We start from the raw sequence: 23557 nt of genomic DNA on the forward strand, positions 1-23557 counted from the left end.
TGATAAAGTTCCCTTGGCCTTTGGAATTAAAATAGCCCCACATCATCACATAGCCTTCACCATACCTAGAGATTGGCATGGGGTACTTTCCATAAGATCATCTCTCAATGCAAATCAAACTAGCTTTTAGGCTAACTGAAATAAAACCATGCCAATCTCTAGGTATGGTGAATGCTATGTGATGATGTGGGGCTATTTTAATTCCAAAGGCCAAGGGAACTTTATCAGGATGCATAGTATCCTAATTTTTTTTTTTTTAAAATACTTAAAAATAAAAATCTGCCTGCCTCTATGGGAATTTAACATAGGGGTGTACTCACTTATGCACCATGTATTTTAAGGAAGAACATTTATTTATTTACGATACATTATTCATTCACAAAGAAAATTGGTGTCCTTAAAGGTTGGATTTTTCCTAATTATTTTAATTAAGGCATTAAGTTCAATTTCCAAAATATGATTTTTTATTCCTCTTTTTAGTCAACTTTAGCATGGGTGTATTCACTTATGCATAGCACTGTGTATATATATATATATATATATATTACCGTTCAAAAGTTTGGGGTCAGTAAGATTTTTAATGTTTTTAGGAGAAGTCTCTTCTGCTCACCAAGGCTGCATTTATTTGATTAAAAATACAAACAAAAACAGTAATATTGTGAAATATTATTCCAATTTAAAACAGCTGTTTTCAATTTTAAAATATTTTACATAGTAATTAATTTCTGTGATCAAAGTTGAGTTTTCAGCATCATTACTCCAGTCTTCAGTATCACATGATCCTTCAGAAATCATTCTAATATGATGATTGATGCTCAATAAATATTCATTATTATTTTCAATGTTGAAAACAGTTGTGTACAGATTTTTTTTTCAAAATGCTTTGATGAATGTAAAGTTCAAAAGAACAGCATTTATTTCGAATATATTTTTTTTAACATTATAAATGTCTTTACTGTAACTGTTGATCAGTTTAACTCATCCTTCATAAATAAAAGTATTGATTTATTTTATTTCTTTCCCCCAAAAATAAAATTTAAATTATTACTAACCCCAAACTTTTGAGCGGTAGTGTTTAATGTTACAAAAGCTTTAGATTTCAGATAAATGCTGTTCTTTTGAACTTTCTATTCATCAAAGACTGTACACAACTGTTTTCGACATTTAAAATAATAATGAATGTTTCTTGAGCATCAATCATCATATTAGAATAATTTCTGAAGGATCATGTGACAGTGACGACTGGAGTAATGATGCTGAAAACTCAGCTTTGATCACAGGAATAAATAACAGTTTAAAATATATTAAAATAGAAAGCAGCTGTTTTAAATTGGAATAATATTTTACAATATTACTGTTTTTGTTTGTATTTTTAATCAAATAAATGCAGCCTTGGTGAGCAGAAGAAACTTCTCTGTTATGTGCGCGCCACAGACTGCACGCACGTCCGCTTAGAGTTCCGCCTTTTGTGTTCCGTCAATATTACGTTATTAGAAAAATATTTTTTTAGAGAATCTATTTTTTGACATTTGTGAATCGATTCAGAATCGTCCACGTCCGCATCGCGATGCATCTAAGAATACATTTTTTCTCCCACCCCTAGATTTCATACAACAGGTTAATAAACAGTTACAATTAAGTCACTTACATTTTAGATGCAATGTTGACTGCTTTTGTTCTGTTTCAGCAGCGAAAATAGTTAAACAAAGATCACAGCAGAACCATCACGCATCAGGTGTTTTCTCATAACTGAACGATTCAGCATTTTTAACGAATCGGTTGACTCAAAGATTGAATGATCAATCCGTAAACATCTGTTTTAATCACGATCGACTCATTCGAACGAATCGTTTGAACGAATGAATCAATGACTCACTTATTAAGATGGATGCCTGGTGACACCTAATGGCGGTTTAGTGTTGTTTAAAAGCATCATTCTTTCCAACGTGTGTCTGATTTGTGTGTTCAACATTATCAATGTCCGTGTGGACGTCCGTATTTTTCTTTCCCTTTTATATTAGCGATTTAAAAGCACCCGCTCGTGTCACACGTCGATTAACCGGTGGGAAAATATCCTCAGACACATACCTAATAAATGTATATTTAAATACAATATTGGCCTACCTGGTAAGAAGTTGTATATACTATTTTGATGTCCTTTTGGAAACAAGAGGGCAGTATAGCCCTATGTATGACTTGATTTTTTTTTGTACTTTACTGTTTTTAATTTTAGAATAAAATTAGAATAAAATTCTTTTTAAAAACAGAATAAAATGGGTTTAGTTGTGATATTTGTATACTTTTATATAGAAATAAATGGTATATAATTACATTTTTAGAAGATTTTAGGCTTTTAGTGTTTCCTTTTTGGACATTACTTTAATCCCTCGCCATAGCAAAACCGTTTGAGATATTTATTTTCCGTTCACAATTTAGCATATTTAATGTATTTTCATCATGTTGAAAAAGTCTGGTGGGAAAAAAATAAATAGTTTAAGAGGAGTGGCTAAAAATTCAGAGACTGATTTTGCAAAAAAAAATCCACATTCAGACCAAAATATCTGACTTCCTGATGGCCGGAGCTAATGAATGTAAATTAGAAAGTTGTCCGGCTCGATGAGAACAATAAACAAACTAATTTTTTTTTTACTGTAGTTAAAACTAACCCCCCCACTTTTCTCAAAAGCACTTTTGAAAGTGACACACTTTCTGCTGCCAGTTAGTGGCGCTATAACTTTGACTCACAATAGTTACATCCATCTGATCGGCCTCTTACCACGAACACACTGCTGAAGTTTCATCAAGATCAGTTAATGTATGCAGAAGATATTCCACTTCGGGTTTCTCTTTTCTCGCCATAAATTCGTTTCCTCGCCACGGCCAAACCGTTCGAGATATCAAAAATCCGTCCGCAATTTAGCATCCTCAATGTCTTGACTTCATGCTGACTGAGTTTGGAGGTGATTGAATGAATTCTCTAGGAGGAGTACATCACATTCCACAGCAAGCGTTTTCCAAACAACCCATAATAGCCGACTTCCTGTTGGGCTGGCGTGAAACTTGACAGAGGGAAAGTTGTTCGGCCCGATGAAATCTATATGTGTACCGAGTTTCATATTAATTCATGCAAGCGTGTTTGATATATGGACCAAGTTTTCAGACCCCGTTCAAGAGGGCGCTGTTGAGCCCCCCTGCCACGCCCGTTTCTGAAACTTTTCACATGTCTACTGGCTAATAAGTGTTATGTGTCTGTCGAGTTTCATCCAATTTCAAGCATGCTAAGAGTCTCAAACGCATCCGAAAAGAATATTAAAATTTGATGCGTTGCCACGGCAACAATATCTAAGATATCAATAATCCTTTCACAGGTCTACATCTGCCGTGTGTCTACATTATACACATAAAGTTTGAAGCAAAACGGGTAAAAGTAAGAGGGTGACTTCAAAGCATTTTGAAAGTGACACACTTCCTGCTGCCAGTTGGTGGCGCTATAACTTTGACTCACAATAGTCACATCCATGTGATCGGCCTCTTACAACGAACACACTGCGGAAGTTTCATCAAGATCAGTTAATGTATGCAGAAGTTATAACACACTTCCTGTGTCCCATTATTCGCCATAAATTCGTTTCCTCGCCACGGCCAAACCGTTCGAGATATCAAAAATCTGTTCGCAAGAATTCATCCTCAATGTCTTGACTTTATTCTCACCGAGTTTGGTGGGGATCGGATGAAATCCCTAGGAGGAGTATTTCACATTCCATTGTATGCATTTTCCAAACAACGTATAATAACCGACTTCCTGTTGGGCTTTTGTAAAATTATTTATTGTTTATATACATTGTTTCCGGAAGGATTATTAGGGCCCAAGCCCTGAAAGGGCGAAGGCCCTATTGTTTCCGGAAGGATTATTAGGGCCCAAGCCCTGAAAGGGCGAAGGCCCTATTGTTTTCGTAAGGATTTTTTTTTTTGCCTTTTTGCCACTTTTGGGGCCCTTAACATGCTCAAAAACTCTTGAAATTTTGCACACATGTCAGAACCTGCGGCCATCAGGTCTGGGCTGAAGCTGGTACCCGGGCGTGGCAGGGGGGCTCGACAGCGCCCCCTGGAATGGGGTCCGAAAACTTGGTCCATAAATCAAACACGCTTGCATGTAATAATATGAAACTCAGTACACATATAGATCTCATCGGGCCGAACAACTTTCGTGCTCTAAGTTTTACAAAAGCCCAACAGAAAGTCGGTTATTATACGTTGTTTGGAAAACGCATACAATGGAATGTGAAATACTCCTCCTAGGGAATTCATCCAATTGCCACCAAACTCGGTGTGAATGAAGGCAAGACATTGAGGATGAATTCTTGCGAACGGATTTTTGATATCTCGAACGGTTTGGCCGTGACGAGGAAACGAATTGATGGCGAATAATGGGACACAGGAAGTGTTATAACTTCTGCACACATTAACTGATCTTGATGAAACTTCCGCAGTGTGTTCGTTGTAAGAGGCCGATCACATGGATGTGACTATTGTGAGTCAAAGTTATAGCGCCACCAGCTGGCAGCAGGAAGTTTGTCACTTTCAAAATGCTTTGAAATCACTCTCTTATTTTTACCCGATTTGCTTCAAACTTTGTGTATAATGTAGGCACACGGCAGATGTAGACCTGTGAAAGGATTATTTATATCTTAGATACTGTTTCCATGGCAACGCATTGAACTTTAATATTCTTTTTTAATGCTTTTGAGACTCTTAGCATGCTTGAAATTGGACGAAACTCGACAGACACATCACATTTATTAGCCAGTAGACATGTGCAAAGTTTCAGAAACGGGCGTGGTGGAATGGCTCAGTAGCGCCACCTTTTGACCAAAGTGGGGGGTTAGTTTCATCTACAGCAACAAAACTTGGTATGTATATTGTTCTCATCAAGCAGGACAACTTTCTAATTTTCAGTCATTAGCTCCGACCAACAGAAAGTCAGATATTTTGGTTTGAATGTGGATTTTTCTGGAGAATTTTCTCTCTCTCTCTCTCTCTCTCTGTCTCTGTGTGTGTGAGGGGTGGGGGGGATATTTCACCCTTTAACGGGGTCTGAAAACTTGGTCCATAGATCAAACACGCTTGCATGAATTAATATGAAACTCAGTACACGTATAGATCTCATCGGGCCGAACAACTTTCCCTTGGTCAAGTTTTACGCCAGCCCAACAGGAAGTCGGCTATTATGGGTTGTTTGGAGAACGCTTGCTCTGGAATTTGAAATAATCCTCCTAGGCAATTCTTTCAATTGCCACCAAACTCAGTCAGCATAAAGTCAAGACATTGAGGATGCTAAATTGCGGACGGATTTTTGATATCTCGAACGGTTTGGCCGTGGCGAGGAAACGAATTTATGGCGAGAAAAGATAAAAACAAAGTGTTATAACTTCTGCATACATTAACTGATCTTCAGCAGTGTGTTCGTGATAAGAGGCCGGTCACATGTGTGTAACTATTTTGAGTCAAAGTTATAGCGCCACCAACTGGCAGCAGGAAGTGTGTCACTTTCTAAATGCTTTTGACAAAAGTGAGGGGGTTAATTTTATGTACAGTCACAAAAATCAGTACACATATTGGTCTCATCGAGCCGGACAATTTTCTAATTTATAGTCATTAGCTCCGAGCATTAGGAAGTCAGATATTTTGGTTTGAATGTGGATTTCTTTGCAAAATCAGCCTCTGAATTTTTACCAGCCCTTAAACGCTATCAGCCCTTAAGTGGTTTATTTTATTCCCACCAAACTTTTTCAACATGATGAAAATACAATAAAGATGCTAAATTGTAAACAGATAATAAATATCTCAAACGGTTTTATGGCGAGGGATTAAAGTAATGTCAAAAAAGGAAACACTAAAAACCTCCTATCTTCTAAAAATGTAATTATACACCATTTATTTCTATATAAAATTATACAAATATCAGAACTAAACCCATTTTATTCTTTTTTTTTTTCAATTTAATAATTGTTTAAGTTAAAAGAACATTCAGAATGTTTTTTTAGTCCAAAAAATAAATTGTCATTCATAGTGCTATACTGCCCTCTTGTGTTCAAAATCAGGTAGGCCTATTGTATCTATGTAAAAATATACTAGGTATGTGACGGTGAGAATATTTTACCACTGGTTTATCAACGTGTGACACCGCTGGGGGCTTTTGAATAACTAACTTAAAAACGAAAGTAAAATTTGTTTGTCCGCACTGACATGGATAATGGTGCAGAGCGAGCGTTTTCAATGAATTCCTATGGAAGTAGGAATGAACTAAAAAACGTTCGCTCTTCTCTGCCCGTTCCTCTATCTATATCTATATCTATATCTATATATATATATATATATATATATATATATATATATATATATATATATATATATATATATATATATATATATATATATATATAGATTGATTGATTGATTGTTACATATATATATATAGTGTGTGTGTGTGTGTGTATATACAGTCAGGTCCATAAATATTGGGACATCGACACAATTCTAATCTTTTTGGCTCTATACACCACCACAATGGATTTGAAATGAAACGAACAAGATGTGCTTTAACTGCAGACTTTCAGCTTTAATTTGAGGGTATTTACATCCAAATCAGGTGACCGGTGTAGGAATTACAACAGTTTGTTTATGTGCCTCCCACTTTTTAAGGGACCAAAAGTAATGGGACAGATTAACAATCATAAATCAAACTTTCACTTTTTTATACTTGGTGGCAAATCCTTTGCAGTCAATTACAGCCTGAAGTCTGGAACGCATAGACATCACTAGACTCTGGGTTTCATCCCTGGTGATGCTCTGCCAGGCCTCTACTGCAACTGTCTTCAGTTCCTGCTTGTTCTTGGGGCATTTTCCCTTCACTTTTGTCTTCAGCAAGTGAAATGCATGCTCAATCGGATTCAGGTCAGGTGATTGACTTGGCCATTGCATAACATTCCACTTCTTTCCCTTAAAAAACTCTTTGGTTGCTTTCGCAGTATGCTTCGGGTCATTGTCCATCTGCAATGTGAAGCGCCGTCCAATGAGTTCTGAAGCATTTGGCTGAATATGAGCAGATAATATTGCCCGAAACACTTCAGAATTCATCCTGCTGTTTTTGTCAGCAGTCTCATCATCAATAAATACATGAGAACCAGTTCCATTGGCATCCATACATGCCCACGTCATGACACTACCACCACCATGCTTCACTGATGAGGTGGTATGCTTTGGATCATGAGCAGTTCCTTTCCTTCTCCATACTCTTCTCTTCCCATCACTCTGGTACAAGTGGATCTTTGTCTCATCTGTCCATAGGATGTTGTTCTAGAACTGTGAAGGCTTTTTAGATGTTGTTTGGCAAACTCTAATCTGGCGTTCCTGTTTTTGAGGCTCACCAATGGTTTTCATCTTGTGGTGAACCCTCTGTATTCACTCTGGTGAAGTCTTCTCTTGATTGTTGACTTTGACACACACACACACACACCTACCTCCTGGATGTGTTCTTGATCTGGCCAAATGTTGTGAAGAAAAGCATGTTGTGACCAAATGTTTCAGAACTCATTGGACGGCGCTTCACATTGCAGATGGACAATGACCCGAAGCATACTGCGAAAGCAACCAAAGAGTTTTTTAAGGGAAAGAAGTGGAATGTTATGCAATGGCCAAGTCAATCACCTGACCTGAATCCGATTGAGCATGCATTTCACTTGCTGAAGACAAAAGTGAAGGGAAAATGCCCCAAGAACAAGCAGGAACTGAAGACAGTTGCAGTAGAGGCCTGGCAGAGCATCACCAGGGATGAAACCCAGAGTCTAGTGATGTCTATGCGTTCCAGACTTCAGGCTGTAATTGACTGCAAAGGATTTGCAACCAAGTATTAAAAAGTGAAAGTTTGATTTATGATTGTTAATCTGTCCCATTACTTTTGGTCCCTTAAAAAGTGGGAGGCACATATACAAACTGTTGTAATTCCTACACCGTTCACCTGATTTGGATGTAAATACCCTCAAATTAAAGCTGAAAGTCTGCAGTTAAAGCACATCTTGTTCGTTTCATTTCAAATCCATTGTGGTGTTGTATAGAGCCAAAAAGATTAGAATTGTGTCGATGTCCCAATATTTATGGACCTGACTGTGTGTATATATATATATATATATATATATATATATATATATATACATACACACACACACACATTATATATATATATATATGTAACAATCAATCAATCAATCTATATATATATATATATATTATTTTTTTATTGTTACATATATATATATATATATATATATATATATATATATATATATATATATATATATATATATATATATATATATATATATATATACATATATATATATATATATATATATATATATATATATATATACAGGGCTTGACATTAACTTTTTTGCTCACTAGCCAATGTGGCTAGTGGTTTTCCAAAGTTACTAGCCACACAGCATTTTTACTAGCCACATTTTTGTTGTTGTGAAATTACCTGATAAAAGTTGACTATGGCGTGCTAAAATTTACTTGAACTAGATTTACAACCCATTTATGTAAAACCACTGTACACAACCAAATCAAGACTACATAAATATCATTAGCTCTGATAAGGTTGTGTGTAAAGCTTTTTTTTTTTTTAAATAAAACCATGTATTATGTATTATGTCGCCACATAGCTCCACCGGCATACGACGTACCTCCAGCAGGGCAGCTAGCTGTCTCTTCGTTTGTGTTGTCGTCAATAGAGCGCAAGCGCAAGGCAACACTGTGTGCATGTACTCATTAGGGCTGTCAAAATTGCTCAAAAATGACGTTCGAATATTCCCTCTAAAAAAAACACATAAAACCCTGCGTCCCAATGTGCATACTATCCACCCTATCTGCCCTAAATAGTATTGACAATTAATAATGTCACATACTATTTAGGATGGATAGTATGCATAGCTTATATTCGAACTATTCGAACATCTGGTTGCGCATTTTGTCAATTACGCGCATTACGTCAATAACAGGACACATTAATACAAAGAGACATAACTACTTAGGTAGTTTATTTAAGTTTAAACATAGGCTATTTGACAGCGTATTATACCTACACAAAAACAAGTAAATCAAATGGCCAAGAGTAAAGACCGCAGACCTCACTCTCGCTCACTCGCACTCGCACTCGCAGGCACTCTCTCTCTCTCGCCCTCACCCTCATGCTCATGCTGCGTTCACACCAAACGCGAATAAAGCGTCTGGCGCGAGTGATTTTAATGTTAAGTCAATGTAAAGACGCGTTTACGCGCGTCTGGTGGTCTTGCGGCGCGAATGAGGCGTCACGCTCTCTGCGCATAATGGTTTAAATGAACAACAACTATAAGCAAATGTTGAGTGCCGATCAAGAGTTTTGTGCAAGCAATTTAAGGTCGCGACTCTTATATAGCAGGCTTCATTCAGCGATTGAAATAAATGTTATTAACATTAATTGAAGTTTTACAGTATATAGAACCGACATTGAACGCTCCGAGCGAGCTGTGCTAAACATGAACTTTTCCTTGACATGAAACGGCAAATAATCAAACCAGTGGAAGCCTGCAGCAGTGCATGAAACTGCTGTATCTAACCTACCTTATTCATGCAATATCTATTCAGTCAGAAACATTACTAAAGTGTAGCCTACTGTACTGTTTAACGCTAACGCTTCTTCCTGTTACCTGTCCCTGACCCCTCAGGCAGCGCGCCCACTCGCAAAACAGACAGCCGCGCCTCTGCTACCGCGGGCGTTTTCCCACATTCGAATAATCATTTTCACCTTCAAAATTCTTTTTTTAAAAACTATTCGAATATATATTCGAATTTAGAATATTCGTTGACAGCCCTAATACACATGGGAGTTCAGTTGTAGTGTACTTATTTCAGATGCCTTTTGAAAAGACTACAATTATTCAACCCGCCAAAGTGGCTAATTGGAGTGACTATGTTACCCGCCACGAGCAAAATCCATCCGCATTTGGCGGGTTGGCGGGTGTTAATGTCAAGCCCTGTGTATATATATATATATATATATATATATATATATATATATATATATATATATATATATATATATATATATATATATATATATATATATACAGTGAGGAAAATAAGTATTTGAACACCCTGCTATTTTGCAAGTTCTCCCACTTGGAAATCATGGAGGGATCTGAAATTGTCATCGTAGGTGCATGTCCACTGTGAGAGACATAATCTAAAAAAAAAAATCCAGAAATCACAATGTATGATTTTTAACTATTTATTTGTATGATACAGCTGCAAATAAGTATTTGAACACCTGTCTATCAGCTAGAATTCTGACCCTCAAAGACCTGTTAGTCTGCCTTTAAAATGTCCACCTCCACTCCATTTATTATCCTAAATTAGATGCACCTGTTTGAGGTCGTTAGCTGCATAAAGACACCTGTCCACCCCATACAATCAGTAAGAATCCAACTACTAACATGGCCAAGACCAAAGAGCTGTCCAAAGACACTAGAGACAAAATTGTACACCTCCACAAGGCTGGAAAGGGCTACGGGGAAATTGCCAAGCAGCTTGGTGAAAAAAGGTCCACTGTTGGAGCAATCATTAGAAAATGGAAGAAGCTAAACATGACTGTCAATCTCCCTCGGACTGGGGCTCCATGCAAGATCTCACCTCGTGGGGTCTCAATGATCCTAAGAAAGGTGAGAAATCAGCCCAGAACTACACGGGAGGAGCTGGTCAATGACCTGAAAAGAGCTGGGACCACCGTTTCCAAGGTTACTGTTGGTAATACACTAAGACGTCATGGTTTGAAATCATGCATGGCACGGAAGGTTCCCCTGCTTAAACCAGCACATGTCAAGGCCCGTCTTAAGTTTGCCAATGACCATTTGGATGATCCAGAGGAGTCATGGGAGAAAGTCATGTGGTCAGATGAGACCAAAATAGAACTTTTTGGTCATAATTCCACTAAACGTGTTTGGAGGAAGAAGAATGATGAGTACCATCCCAAGAACACCATCCCTACTGTGAAGCATGGGGGTGGTAGCATCATGCTTTGGGGGTGTTTGTCTGCACATGGGACAGGGCGACTGCACTGTATTAAAGAGAGGATGACCGGGGCCATGTATTGCGAGATTTTGGGGAACAACCTCCATCCCTCAGTTAGAGCATTGAAGATGGGTCGAGGCTGGGTCTTCCAACATGACAATGACCCGAAGCACACAGCCAGGATAACCAAGGAGTGGCTCTGTAAGAAGCATATCAAGGTTCTGGCGTGGCCTAGCCAGTCTCCAGACCTAGGCTAAACCCAATAGAGAATCTTTGGAGGGAGCTCAAACTCCGTGTTTCTCAGCGACAGCCCAGAAACCTGACTGATCTAGAGAAGATCTGTGTGGAGGAGTGGGTCAAAATCCCTCCTGCAGTGTGTGCAAACCTGGTGAAAAACTACAGGAAACGTTTGACCTCTGTAATTGCAAACAAAGGCTACTGTACCAAATATTAACATTGATTTTCTCAGGTGTTCAAATACTTATTTGCAGCTGTATCATACAAATAAATAGTTAAAAAATCATACATTGTGATTTCTGGATTTTTTTTTTAGATTATGTCTCTCACAGTGGACATGCACCTACGATGACAATTTCAGACCCCTCCATGATTTCTAAGTGGGAGAACTTGCAAAATAGCAGGGTGTTCAAATACTTATTTTCCTCACTATGTATATATATATATATATATATATATATATATACATTTATATATACATATACATATACATATACATATATATATATATATATATATATATATATATATATATATATATATATATATATATATATATATATATATATATATCAGGGATGGAAATTAACTTTTTTGTCCACAGGCCACTGTGGCTGGTGGATTTCAAAATCTACCAGCCACTCAATGTTTTTACCAGCCACTTTCTTGTTTTTAACATACAATGTGTAACTGCATGTGAAAATTAATACTACAAGATCTACAGCAGTTTATTTAATCTCAAGTCTCAATGAAATACTGACATTTTCTCTTTCTTTCTTATACACACACCAGGCACGGCGTTATGGGTGCGTTAGTAGGCCCACCCACTTTTCAACAGGCCCACCCAAAACTTTTCTTCAAAAAAAACAAGAAAAAAAAAGTTTAATATATTCTAATTTTGTCAAGAACTATAAAAAATCGTCAATAAGCTCATAAAGTTTTACATTTTTTAAAAAGCTGGTTATGTCTATTTTGATGTTTCTGCGCAAATTCAGCAGACGGGTTTGTTCCGATCAGAGCATGTGAGTGGAGAGTGCATTTCTGAATAATCCGCTCCGCTCGTTTATTCCGCAGGGTCGCTCGCTCAACCCAGAATGGCCTGAGCCTGGTTCGAAAATATGTGGAATAGGGCTGCCTCCGACTTAAAAAAAAAAATTCTAGTCGACTAGTAGTTGTTCATTTAAGCCATTCGTGGACAAATCGCCCCTGTATATTATTTTAATTATGCTACTTAAATAGGCTATATAGCCTACACAGGTTTATGTAATATAGCCGCACTCAAGCGCACGACCGCACGCATAAAGCTTGCCACAAATAACCGGTAAAAGTAATGATTATGAATGTGTCTAAAATAGCAAGGAGACATTTAATTATTTATTAATAATTATTTATTAATAAACTGGTGTTTTCTTTGTCGCTGCAAAGATGAAGTTGACGATGCGGATTCGCCATGAACGCCAGAGAGAAATGCACATTTCATATGGATTTCACAATCAGAGAGCCTATTCCTTTTGGTTTTGAATATTTTCGTTTAAAAGTAGACATTTCAAGCTTTCTATAATAGATAGCCTATATTTCTAAAATCTGTGAGGCACAAGCTGAGTTTCGGTGCTCTTCAGTTCACGTGCAATGCAAGTGATCATGCCGGCGTCTTATTACATTGTCTGCTATATATTTTCTTATTATTTATTAAATACAGGCAATTGGTTGATAAAACATTGATCAAAATTAAGATACAATTTATACAAAACGAAAATCTTTTAAAAAGAGTCTTTCTACAAAACAAAACTCAATGAAGTGGTCAAAATCATGTCTTACATGTCATGTCTCCAGTAGGGCTGGGCGATATGGACCAAAAGTCATATCGCGATATTTTTAGGCTGAATATCGATATACGATATATATCCCGATATTTTTTCCGCAAAGTGAGAGCATGTTCAGTCAAAGTCAAAGCCAAATATGACGTCACAAGTAGTTTTATTGAAACCAACTATTTCAGTGAACAGTTGCAAAATCAAATGAATAAATAATAAACAGGTTTCTTCACCTAAGTTAGGGCTGCATGATTATGACAAAAATCATAATTAGCGATTATTCCCTTCAAATTGTAATTGCGATTTATTAATTATGATTATCAAAGTTTACATTGAATATATATATATATAAACAAATTTTGTGTAAACATGTTATAATTTGCCTATATATATATATATATATATATATATATATATATACATACATACACATATATATATTAATTATTTATTAATATTATTAATATTAATTTATATAACATAAATTGTAAGAATATGACTAGCCTAGTAAAGACTAGTAGGCTACTAATAAATAAACATTAGGCCTATGCTAAAGTTATTAAATCAGTCCCAAACTAGTTTTTGTTAATACAATGTTGGTATGAGCCACTACAGTCATTTAAAAATATAAAAAATAACACAAAGAAAAATAGTGGCATTTTGGGGTTAATATGGAAACGAAAGTTACCATGGTGAATACACAATATTAACAATAACTGTTAATGAAACATGGAAACTGCTCCTGGTGAATAGAATGAAAATCATACCTGCATTACTTTTATTTCGTGTAATTTACAACGTAACGGCGTTGCATGCTCGTAGTTTCTTTTGCACTTGATGCAGTGAGGCGATACACAGCGCGCGCCGCTGCATTTGCGCGTGCAATTGAAGAGTGTGCGCTACGAGAACGGCTGACAGGACAAGAAAGTCAGTTTTTCTGAGGTGAAAAAATGTATCTCGGCGTACACTTATGTCACTGCCTGGTAGTTCCTATTGTGCTGTGTTTTCTGAAGTAGTCATGATTCGCCTCTCATAACATAACATGCTCTAAACACGCACGCAGAGTGAAAAATGAGGCGCGGGGAGCAAGGATCACAGCGCAAATTTGAACTATATCGATATACGCGATATGGTCTAATTCCATATCGCATTTCAAAAATATATCGATATATGTTTTATATCGATATATCGCCCAGCCCTAGTCTCCAGACATATTTGCGCATCTCATGATGTATCACATCTTTCTCGGCGACCAGCGCCGTTGCTAGGAGGGCGCCAGCGCCTCTGCCTCGCGTGGATGATAGCCCTGAAGACGCCTAGCAATGGTATACCTTTAGTTATACCTCAAGAGTTTTCGGAGCGCACTAAGAGACAACGCCAGGTATGATGCGTAATGGAGATTACAAAGCGCTCTTCTTTGGTCAGAACCATGGAGAGGGTGTGCCTCCTCTAAAAGTGTGTAGGTGAAGCGAGTTTACCCGCCACAACACAAAATCACCCGCATTTGGCTGGTGGCGGGTGCTAATTTCCATCCCTGATATATATATATATATATATATATATATATATATATATATATATATATATATATATATATATATATATATTTTTTTTTTTTTACATTTATTTATATATATATAGCTGCGAGCAGCGATGGAGGGCCAAAGCCGGTGACACCGCCACCCCGGTGGCTTTAGTGTAACTAAAGGCACCAGGGTGGCGGTGCCACCAGCTTGGGCCCGCAATCGCTGCTCGCAGCTATATTTATTATTATGCTTACCTTTACATGAATTTCGGGATGAGTCGTCTGCAAATGTCGCTTTAATTTCGTGGTGTTTTTTTCCGGAGATTGTCACTCCACACGGTTTACTAATGGTCTTGTTTTCCTTGACATCAAATGTGAAATTTATCCATATGTCTGCTCTTCTCTTTCTATTTTTTAATGTTTTCTGAGACGTGTAAGCAAGTGCATGCTAAGTTGTGTCCCACCTGGTAACTTAGATCAGCATGTTTAAATTCAAAATGATGTGTATCTCACCTTCCTTAATTGTGATTGGATCTCTTCTCAAACTCTATTTTATTCTTTTAATGAATAATACTGCTGTAAAGTAAACACATCTACATGAATCAATTACTTTATATAATATGGAAATACACAAAATAAATATAGAAAACCATTATTAAGCTCCAGCCGAGGCTAGTATCTCTTGAAAAGGTATCTCTTGAATTCTGCAATTTCGAGATGCAAAAACATGTAAGAGGCTGACAATTAGCATGTACTTGTTTAAAGGTACAATATGTACGATTTTTGCATTAAAATATCCCAAAATCTCAAGGCCAGTGTTATATATTTTGTTAGGTTGATTACTTACAATATCCCAAATGTTTCCAACTATTTTTAAATCGTGAGAAAATTGCGATTTTTAACCAAGGAAACGGGGCTTTAGAGCAGGGGTGAGCTGGGAGTCGCCACTCAATTGCGTCATATCCACGTTACCCTCGGTTTCCGCTCGTACTGCGTGAAGTCCTGGACAAATGCGGAAGTTGTAGTTGTAGCGTCTATCAAGCAACAAACGTTAGCTTGTTTCGTGCAGTCGTTATGGAACACAATTATTCTTTACCGGTTCTGTCGACAAAGCATGCTTAATTTTATATTTTCCAAATGTAGCATTCGGTAATAGTTATGTTTATGTAAGGAAAGTATTATTGCTTGACATTGTTTATCACGTCTGGTGTTTATGGCCATGTAAATATAGCATGTGTTATACATAAAGATTAATCAGTATTTTGGCAAATGATGTGGGTATGTTCGAATTGTACAACAATTGTTTAGAACTAGGGATGCACGATGATATCGGCACAACATTGGTATCGGCCGATAAAAGCTTTAAATGACCATCATCGGCATCGGCAGATATGAATATTTCTGCCGATGAGCCTTGCTGATAGGGTGGCGTGTTTCCTATGTGCATGTGACGACAATATAAACAATTAAAATGTCTCCTTGCTATATTTGACATATTCCAGGGTGGCCGCGGGTCCTTAAAAAGTCTTAAAATGTCTTAAATAAAGTTTTCCTAATAAAAGGCCTTAAAAAGTATTAAAATGTCTTAAATTCAGATTCGATAGGTCTTAAATATTTCTGGTCACGTTACCGCTAAAATGTCTCCAGTCTGACGGACCTAATGTCCGTCAAATAACCAGTGAAGCATCAAATTCGCGTCTTTGCATTGACTTTGTATGTAATCTACTCGCGCAAACAATTAAATTCGCGTTTGGTGTGAACACACCATAAGAGACGCCGGCGTGACCACAACAGTGCCCAACATCAAATGGCAAACGTATAATGCAAGCGGAACGAAACTGCTCGTTATTGTGTGGTTGAAGGACCGTTTATCAGTTTGGACCAGTGCAGCGCGAGCCGATCGTGATCATGCGACACTGTTACTACACAGCGCTAATAAGAGATACAGTAAAGAAAGCATTTGAATTCGCCACAGAACTGACAGAAGTAATAACATCGCTGCGAGATCTAGTGAGAAGCATTCATATTTCTCCGTTATTAACGGATCAAACAGCGCTGACATGGAAACCAGGAAGAAACATTGTGCCATGAATGAACTATCAGTGTCCACAGATCAGCAACATTCACCATGGATTTACTGTAGTAACACTAACTGCAACCATAGAAGTTTGGCAGGAATAGTAGGCTATAATGCTTTCAAGTAACATTATGTCGGTTTTATTTTGACATTATGAATACAATTGCTGCCCTCAAATGTTAATCTGAACTAAAATAATCCTTTGTTTATAACTACTACAATATGACATTTCATTTTTTCCAAGGAGCTGTTTTGTTTTATATGCTCCTAAGAAGAGTCAATTATAGCTCTAGAATTGCTCAAAGTAAAAAAAATATCATACTTTATGATGTTAGTTTTAATATAAAAAAGAATAAAAAATTTAAATCAAGGAAATTTCTCTGGCATTTATTTCTTTATGCTGTATCAAAAACGTACCGAACCGAACCGAACCATGACACAAGTGTATTGTATCGAACTGAACCGTGAATTTTGTGAACCGTTACACCCCTAATATATACGCATGTAATATAATGTGTATTTCCATCACAGGTTTGGTCTTAAATTTCATTCAAAGTGGCATTAAAAAGGTCTTAAAAAGTCTTAAATTTAACTTGTTCATATCTGTAGACACCCTGTATTCATAATCATTACTTTTGCGGTTCGTTGTGACAGCTTTTAGTTGCGTTATTGGCAGCGCCACCCTTACATGTTACATGAACGGGTCACCACTGCATCAGCACCGAAAACAGGGGAGCATTTGTTTTCGTAGGAGAAGATTTTAGGAGAAAAATTATTTTTCTTTATTTTAAGGACTAAGGACTGAAGTTTGAAGTCTGAACTTAAAAATAAAATGGGGCACTGGCATATCATTTATTCTCCAAGTGAAATAATTTACCTATTTTTCATGGGTGAATGTCTGTCTACATTTGTAAAATTATACATTTATGGTAGAATCAAATGTTGTTTTGTTTGTCTTGTGTATTGCCTTATCTACAACACATGAGTGTAATACGGTAAAGGTAGTACAGGAGAGAGACTTGGATTTCTCTTCAGTAAAATGAAAGTGTAAATATATCAGGGGGAAAATGTGTATATACATTGGTATCGGCATCGGACAAAATTAGTTTGACAATATCGGCATATAGAATATCGGCCAAAATGCAATATCGTGCATCCCTATTTAGAACAAACAAAAGTCGCGCACAACCCGCATTCACCGTGGCAACCGTGATGGCACAAAACTGTTAAAAAATGAGAGCTCGGATCCACCGGTTTTCTTTCTCTGCGTCCAATTTTCTCTCCAGTCTCTCGTACGAGTCCTCAGTCCATCTCTCCATCTCTCCCTCTCTCTCTCTCTCCCTCTCTCTCGTTCCAGCACGGTCTCTCCACGCCAATAATACTGCAATAAGACATAGGTGTTCGTCATTTGCACTTGACCTACTTACTCGTCTCGTTTCTCTCTCTCCCGTTATAGACCGCGCTGAACCACGCCCCTCTCGCCAACAAAAAGCATGTCATTAAACGCAACATTTATAAAAATAGAACTTAACCTCATCCATGAACATGATTTTTCTATTCCCGTCTGACTGATTTACATCCACAGTGGAGTTGAAAACAACAGTTCCCATCATTCCACGCTCCTTCAAATCGTCATCAAGCTACGCTGTTGTTGTTGTTTGGAATGTAGCGCCCTCTAGCGGCATAAAATGTTGCATATTGTACCTTTAATTAGTGACACTTAGCCTACGTTTTAAAACCTTTATTTGAATATGGCAAAATGATGGCTCTTTATACAATATTTCTATGATTAAATCACTGCCAGAGACCCACATCTTATCAGACAATCACTTTGGGCATAGTTAGTAAGCGTGTTGACTAGGGATTCAACTTAAAGATTAGTTCAGTTTCAAAAAATGTTTTGCTGATAATTTACTCACCCTGATGTCATCCAAGATATCCATGACTTTCTTTCTTCAGTCGAAAAGAAATTAAAGTTTTTGAGGAAAACATTCCAGGATTTTTCTACACAGAATGGACTTCAATGGCAACCAACTATGCCAATGTTCAAAGAAGGTTCAAATGTCCGTCTCAATGCAGCTTCAAAGTCTCTACACGATCCCAGTCGAGAAATAAGGGTCTTATCTAGCGAAACGATCAGTCATTAAAAAAAAAAATAATAATTCTGGGCCGAAACCGAAAATTCTGGATGCACTTGGCCAAAAAACGAAAATGCCTTGGAATAACGGCTCGGAATGCATTTTCAATTTGCACATTTAATTTTTCTACATTCATTGCGGGACATTTAATGAAAATGCAATCGCAAGTGTCTTAACTGTGAGTGTAAATGCAACTAAGAAAAATAACATTTAAATTATAATTTTGCTACAGTTTTTGCTTGAACATATTAAACATATCTAATCATTTCTGTTATATATTTTCATTTTGCAACTTATAAAGCGTTAAAATATGTATTCAATTTACATATTAAAACTATTGTATGAAATGGCAAATGATTTTTGATTATATAATTGATTTTTCATTTTCATTTTGCACCAACGTTGCACAAATGTAATGGAAAATGTACATTTAAATACAGAAATGCATTGCCATTTTACATATTACATTGTCATTTTGCATATTACACTTCAAATTGAATATTGCTACCCATATGCTTCCATAGTAACATAGCTCTAATGGCTCGTTTCCACTGAGCGGTACGGTACGGAACGGTACGCATTTATTTGCGTTTCCACTATCAAAAGTTGTGAATGGTACCAAAATGTCGAACCGTACCGTACCACTTTTTAGGTACCCTTCCATTGGGGTACCTAGCACAGTGGTACGGTACTAAAAGGTGGAGCTAGACTCACTGCAGGACGTTGATTGGTTGACAGAGAATCGTCACTTGCGCGTGCTACAAGGGGAATGACAACATAAGAAGCGCCATTTTTAATATACAGTTTAATATAATACTACTGTTACTGTGTCACGAAATGTAATTTTAAGAGTTTTTCAAGCGAGAATGTAGTTGTTTAAAGCTCAAATCTGTGGTTTATTTATAAAGATGATTTTTTTTTTTCCCGGTTGTGAGATCCATGCGATCAGCGGCCGCTCGGCGCTCATGTTTCCCGGCTGGATGAGCCTTTCCTCGGCTAGTTCTTCTGACGTTCGCCGCTGACTCCGACGGTAGTGGTTAAACATGAGATATAATTCGTCTTGTGTAGACCTAACGGGCGATCTTTGGTCTCGTGAATATATAATTCGTTCCCTGTCAATCGTTTTGGCTGAGGGCTAAGTTTAGTTTCATATTATAGGCTATTTGTATTTAACTTTACTGTTGTAATGTTAGACTAGAGCGCTGCATTTGGATATTTGACTGAATTGTTTGCTTTATTTCTTATTGTATAGCTTCTTGTACCTTTTACTTAAACTTTTATATTGGCTATTATTGATAAAACTGAAATTTTACAAAAAGAAATATGTTTTTTTTGTCATTTTTTTATTACAAGATTATCACTGTTTATTGCAACATTTGTACAAATGCATATATTGCCTGGAATATGTGTAATTTTTTTTTTATTTAAACGAAAAGAGGTAACGTTAGGGTTGTGTTTTAAATTTCGTTTTGTTATAAATAGAATAACGTATAACTTGCAGTGAATAATCAATATGCGTTGCGCATGAACCACATTTGTGTCCCTATAATGTTTAATTTATTTAAATGAAAACGAAAAGAGGCAGAGTGCTGTTTTATAACATATTTCGTTTTATTATTGCTTAAAATGTACATACAGAGTAACAGAGATAACCGGAGTAGCAGAGCAAGCTGAGTGACGCTTTTAAGAACGCGCTGTACCATTTGCATGTAGGAGTCGCACATGGCAAGTACAAACTTTGCGTACTTGATATTGAGAAAAGCCTAATGTCGGCGCTTGTCTTCTTGTGACAAACATGTCGAGGAGCAAGAACAAGATCTGCTGTATGTCATCCATTGTAGTTTTACTATGTTCTTCTTCGCGCGAAAATGACGTCGATCGAAACACCACGCCTATCAAGTAAGGGTACTGTTGGCAGTGGAAACGCTAGCCAGATCATGGTTAAAAGACCCGAACCGTACCGTACCGTACTGTACTGCTCAGTGGAAACGAGCCATAAGTGAATGAAAGCATCATGCAAAGTTTTAAATCTGAAAGTGCACCGTATATAAAGTTATTGTCTTTCAAAAGAAAGAGTGGACTCTGAGTCAATGAAATGAATCGTTTTTCAAATGAGTCATAAGCCGTTTCGTTGTGACGTCAAGACGAAACATTAGCATATTGCCCGCCCACTTATTGCATGCTTAGACACCAGGGAAAACTTGAACCTCAAACTGGCAGCTGATTCCTTTGGATACTGGACAGGATCATTTCGAGAAGACGCTGTGCTCTACAATGTGAAGGTAAAGCCAGTTTTTTTTTTTCACTGCCCAAGGACAAGCATGTGAAGAATCAGTGGTTAAAATTCATCTTTAGCACGATACCACAGCAGTATAATCCTAAAATTTTGCTGTGTTCCCTTTATTTGACTGACCACTGCTTCTCAAATCTCGGAGTTCGATGCAGGATTCACAAACCGCTTGCTCTTGAAAGATGGTATTCAAAATACTTTGTTTTGAGTTTTATATTGTGTAGGCCTCCTGCTAACTGATTAACTCACATTATTACTGTTTTACTGAATTACTTCTGCTAATCAGTTGTGGGCCACTATTACCTAAAACTGTGTCTAGTAATGCAGATTGGCTGTCGTTCTCACTACTTTGAGGAAAGATTAAGCATGGAGCAAGATTTGTTTTACCAACGTTTGTTACATCAGTCATTCACGCTAGAGCTCGGCTAATGTATGCACTGTTCTTGATACAGTTTCCACATGTTCACCGCACTAAATTAGAAACGTACTCGGTAAATAAATAAGTACAAGTAAAATAAATGGTTTGTTGATGGACATGCCCTTGTTAATGCTGATGGTGAGGAATTACAGTTGTAACATCTCATAATGGTTTCAGAAACAGCTTTAAAGCCCTGAAATGGATGTGTCAGACAAAGGAGAGGATCAAAATGTGCAGTGTTGGGGGGCTCCGGGAATGTTGTTTGGAACTACTGTTGTAGTGTAGCAGTAGATAAATGCATAAATCATTTAAAAACAAAACAATTTTTATCACTAAAACGAAGTAGGAAGCCACTAGCAGATTCTCTTCTTATTTTAAGGCTTATTGGTAGCAGATTCTCACAGTTGCACTTGTAAACATTAAGCCCAATTTATACTTCTACTTCAAACTCACGCCATAGCTACGTCGTAGGCTGTGTGTAGCACGCGTAGCCTACGGCGTACCCTGACGTGCACCTTTCCAAAAATCAATGCGTCAATTCTACACGGACCGCAATCGCTTTGATTGGTCTGCTAGAACCCTCCCTTTGGTTTCACATGCTCCCTCTGCATGTGTAATTGCACATCAATGCGGAAAACGATGCAAAAGTATAAATAAAAACCGACGCATAACCTACAGTGGCGTAGGTCTGACGCAGAAGTATAAATCAGCCTTAACACTCTGAAGTAGTGGTCGACCGATATATCGCCAAGGCCGATATATCGGCCGATATTTGGCATTTTTGAAATATCGGCATCGGCCGATACGTTTTTCTGATTGGCCGATGTGTTGGAAGCGGGACTTTTTCATTTTGACGGCGCACTGGACTTTTATTTTGATGGGCAGTGCTGAGAACACCAGCGCCAGAAGAGAACGGCAACGGCAGCTTCTCAGATCAAACAGCGCTCACTCACATTCTCCGTCTTCATTAATTTACTATCTCTGTGAGTCATATCTAATACTTTGTTAGACAGAACTGGTAAACAAAGAAAGTAAATGGTAACTTATGCGAAGTAAAGTAAAGCGTTTGCTTTTATATTATTTGTAACAGAAAAGGCAAACATTTGCCGTCAACATTCAGCAAATGCGCATCTACGTAATTTAAACAAATCTCTGAATATCTAATAAACTTTTAATTTCACAAACCTTGCAGATTTAATTGAATCCAGCTGTGATATCTTGTGAAGTGTGCATTACTGTCTGCGAGTGACGGTCGGTCCGTGCGAAGTGAGTGAATGCGAACAGAAGATCAGCTTCACAGGAGACGTGAGCGAAAAACTTTAAATCCTTCATTTTAAAATATGCTGATATATAACCAGTTGCCAACTGTGTCATATTCATATCTGTGATATATCCGGTTGCCAATTGTGTCATATTCATATTGTTTTCACTGCTGTATGTAAAATTAGCGTTACCTTGTATTTATTTAAAAAAATGATTACCAGCACGAAATTACCAGATTACTGAGTGCCCTGTTACAGTGTTTACCTTCTTTTTATTCACATATTCATATATTTCTAAACAATTACTTTGTGAAAAATACTGTAATAGGATTGCAAATTTAAGAATTTGCCATCTAAAGTATAAAAGCATGTTTATTTTTAAAAATTGTTTTATAATTTATTTATAATTTATAATTAAAATAAGAAATGATTGATTAAAATAAATATATATAAAAATATCGGCTTTATATCGGCCATCGGGCCACCCTGCTCTCTAAGATATCGGCATCGGCCATCAAAAAACCAATATCGGTCGACCACTACTCTGAAGTCTTCACTTCCATGTCAAAAAGCTGTCAGTCAAAATCTCACGAGCCAACGAGAAGCCTCCACACGAGGCATTTGTTCCAGAATGGCGAACAAAGCATTTCAACAGCACATTTGTAAGTCTAGATCAGTGAGAAGAGAGAA

At 37.2% G+C, this 23557-nt stretch overlaps 1 protein-coding gene across 4 annotated transcripts in view; it reads left to right on the top strand.

Moving 5' to 3' along the window:
• cenpa (histone H3-like centromeric protein A) overlaps window positions 1-23557 on the top strand; it is a 65702-nt gene that overhangs the window by 23488 nt on the left and 18657 nt on the right. The window contains exon 1 of one of the 4 annotated variants that reach the window (XM_084423717.1): window positions 22803-22910. The exons of the other annotated variants lie outside the window; for them this stretch is intronic. Within the exon in view, the coding sequence (XP_084279843.1) occupies window positions 22880-22910 (31 nt within the window). The 5' untranslated portion in view covers window positions 22803-22879. Of the gene's footprint in view, window positions 1-22802; window positions 22911-23557 lie in introns of those variants that run through there. 4 annotated transcript variants of the gene reach the window in all.

This window comes from Rutilus rutilus (assembly GCF_951802725.1).
Source record: "Rutilus rutilus genome assembly, chromosome: 11".
Taxonomy (NCBI): Eukaryota; Metazoa; Chordata; class Actinopteri; order Cypriniformes; family Leuciscidae; genus Rutilus; species Rutilus rutilus.